This window comes from Punica granatum, chromosome 1 (assembly GCF_007655135.1).
Source record: "Punica granatum isolate Tunisia-2019 chromosome 1, ASM765513v2, whole genome shotgun sequence".
NCBI lineage: Eukaryota > Viridiplantae > Streptophyta > Magnoliopsida > Myrtales > Lythraceae > Punica > Punica granatum.
The window spans coordinates 53,194,914-53,197,959 of NC_045127.1; the positions used below are offsets into that span (position 1 = coordinate 53,194,914).

At 41.7% G+C, this 3,046-nt stretch overlaps 1 protein-coding gene across 1 annotated transcript; it reads right to left on the reverse strand.

The window, feature by feature from the left end:
• Nucleotides 1-1,699: 1,699 nt before the first annotated feature.
• Nucleotides 1,700-2,770, reverse strand: LOC116211732 (uncharacterized protein At5g65660-like). Its single transcript, XM_031546272.1, has 2 exons — nucleotides 2,267-2,770; nucleotides 1,700-2,134 (listed from the first exon to the last, which is right to left on the reverse strand). Exons 1-2 carry the CDS (start codon nucleotides 2,495-2,497, stop codon nucleotides 1,964-1,966), a joined length of 402 nt encoding a protein of 133 aa, XP_031402132.1. The 5' UTR covers nucleotides 2,498-2,770; the 3' UTR covers nucleotides 1,700-1,963.
• Between the last annotated feature and the right edge of the window lie 276 nt (nucleotides 2,771-3,046).

A 3,046-nucleotide genomic window follows, 5' to 3' on the forward strand; every position in this document is an offset into this window, starting at 1 on the left:
GATAATTAACATGATCTTCAGATTCCTTGTAGCAGCATCTCGATTATTTTTCCATATGTTACGTTTTAGAGAATATTTTATATGCACAGGCCACTGAGAATTCTCGGCTCGACGAAGAACTAACACTGTAAGAAGAATCCGTATATGGTCCATCTAAAAGTTTAAACTGGCGATAATGTTTGCATTATTATCTTTTGTCGATGTCCATTTAATTATTTGGGTGGAGCAGATATCTCATATCTGTGGGAAAAATTAGAGGGAATTACCCAAAAATAATAATAATAATAATAATAATAATGAAGTCCCTAATGAGTATGGAAATCTGCCTTTTGGGATTAGGATTTGGATCCTTGGCTGCTGAACTTCCCTTGATTTGATTCAATAGGCATATGGCAGACCACATCATTTAGTGGCTAACAGTGATTGCACACATGCCCTTTTGCCCCTCTTTCCCTTTTTATTTATGCAAATCCACAGCTCTATTAAAGAAAACATTGTTAGTTGGGTAAATTAGCCCTGACATCCGGATCAAAATTGACAAGCCTCGGAGAGGTAAATCGATCAATCTTGCGACGGGAGTGTCCGAAAAGAACTCGCTGCTCTGCCATAAGAAAGGCTAGCCCAGATGCCGGCCTTATCAGTTCAAGATTGGCAATGTCGTCCTATGATTAGCTACAGAGGTTCGTAAATAGCCACAGGCGCCACGCACCCAACATATCTGAAAGCGGTGATTCGCGGATCGGTCACTACTTGAAGTAGCGAATGGGCATCGGGAGACTTTACAGGTTTAGTTGCAACAAAAAGGGCATTAGGACGCTATTGTTACCTAATTTTTGACGCGCGCACACGCACACAGAGGGCGGCCCACCCTCTGCTTCTGTCCATTCTGTTCCACCACAAGTGAATGCTGCATTGTATCCATTTTCTTTCACTTCACACGCCATTGTCGACAACTCAACTCGAAACCGAAAGCCCCCAAGCAAGATCTATGAGTCTTTAATTTATAAAAAACACAACATTAGGGGAAACAGTCGATGAAAATGAATTGTAATTTCCGAAAAAAGTAGGAAAGTTTCCAGAAACAGTTTCGTCAGTCAGGAGTAAAATGTTAATGTGTATATCTGGTCAAGTTTCCCTTCCTCGCCCACCCCTGAAGAGCAAAATGTTTCTTACGAATTCGAGATTTTTGCGCCATTAAAGCAATTTATCTATATATTTTATTATTTGTGCTCTGCAATTTTTTGAGGAGATGATAAGTAGATTCTTGATGGCACACAAAATCAGATGTTTGTCATGTCTGCCTCCTCTCTGAATTGACCATAGAAGCTTGGAACATTCAAGACTAGTAATTTATGATATTATCAATCTCGTCTCGTCCTAATCCCAAAAAAATATATTATTTTTTTTGTCTTGATAAAAAAAAAAGTAACAATAACGAGCACAGAGTTTCGTAAATTATAAAAATAAACCCATCTCTCAAGTATTCATAATTGCCCTTCTCCATCATGTGATTGTGAACAAAACATTTTATATATTATCTCGACCGGGTAATGTTAAATCTTAATGATTAAAGAAACAGCACAGCGATGTGCAAATATTATGGAAAAAAAATTAATTAGGCAAATTTCAACGACATGCTTCAAAGTCCAATTTGACTGACCAAGCGAGACTTTAGGGTAAAAGGGAAGATTTCTTGACATACACAAATCATTAATGTGGCTTTCTGAAATTTCACCATATCATCATATAATCTTTCTCAGAAATGGAAACTGCGGACTCCATTTGGTCACGATATACAGTTTCAGAATCTCAAAGAGTCCATGCGTGTCAACTCCCAAGAAGCACAAGAAATCAATCTCAAATGGACAAGAAATCGCTACGAATCTCGACTAAACGATTAATTTGGTTCGATCTCATGTTAAATATATGATATGATATGATATATACAGACACTGAATTTCTGCTAGTACAGAGGGACAGCTATTCGAGGAAGCTTAGGAGGCGGCTTCGGAGCTGTCGGGGCCAACTTCTCCTCTTTCAGCGGCTCGCACGGGCATGGCAGCGCGATGAACTTCGGGACCACGTCCCCCGGCATTAGCACTGGCAAACTCTGGCCATCTTCCTTATGCAAATCCTGCAGAACCCGGGAAATCAAAAGGAAAACAGTCAATTTCCCACAAAAAAAAAAATCAAGAAATTATGTCTCTTAATGGAAGTTAATGTAATTCACGAAACAGAGCAGTTGCGTGTATGATCGTCGACTTACCAAGTTTGCGGCTATAGGCTTCGATGGAGGCTGCTCGGGGTCGTACTCGGGATCAGCTTCATCGGAGTAGGAACGGCGGAGGGACCGGAGCTTGTCCCAGTGGTAGCAGCAGGAGAAGATCCCACTGAGGCTGAAGATGATGATGAGGAGCAGGGCAGTGCCCAGAGGGAACCCCAGCGAAGGCCTGGAGGCGTCGACATGCGGCGGCGAAAGATCCGGGCTCTCCATCATCGGCTGCTGTTAGACTTCTCGATCTTGATACTGGACTGACCAGTCCTTCTCTCATGGGTTAAAGAGGAAGAATAGGGGGGAGAGAGAGAGAGAGAGAGGAAGAGAGGGGACAGAGTGCTCAAATTTTCTAAGTACTTGCAATGGAATGGTGGTGCGGGAGGAGGGATGGGGTACCTGTATTTATAAATGAAATTGGCACAAAACTTGTAGGTGGTCTAAGAGCACGAGCGAAATGCCAAAAGGATTCGATGAATGCGAAAAGCAAAATTCTTTTTCTTCTGCTGGGGTGGAGCACTTTTCATATGTTATGTGATGTTGGTTAGGGTGAATAAATGAACTAAGACCATGTAATAATTCGGGAAATGGGATGGGAGAGTACGTGTAACGGTGTAAAGAGGTACGACCTAATTGTCCGTGGCGTAGTACGGAAGTCGGTGGGGCAGCTATTGAGATGAGCCATCGCACTTTGAAAGCAGCTGATTTGCTTTTTCGTGAGGAAAATTTTGATCAGAGAATTGATTAAAAAATGAAGGGTACCCTTAGTTATTG

Coding starts and splice junctions, on each gene's coding strand:
- LOC116211732 (XM_031546272.1), bottom strand. CDS start 2,497: ATGATGGAGAGCCCGGATCTTTCGCCGCCGCATGTCGACGCCTCCAGG. Junction 2,135..2,266: donor AGCCTATAGCCGCAAACTTG/GTAAGTCGACGA, acceptor CGGGTTCTGCAG/GATTTGCATAAGGAAGATGG.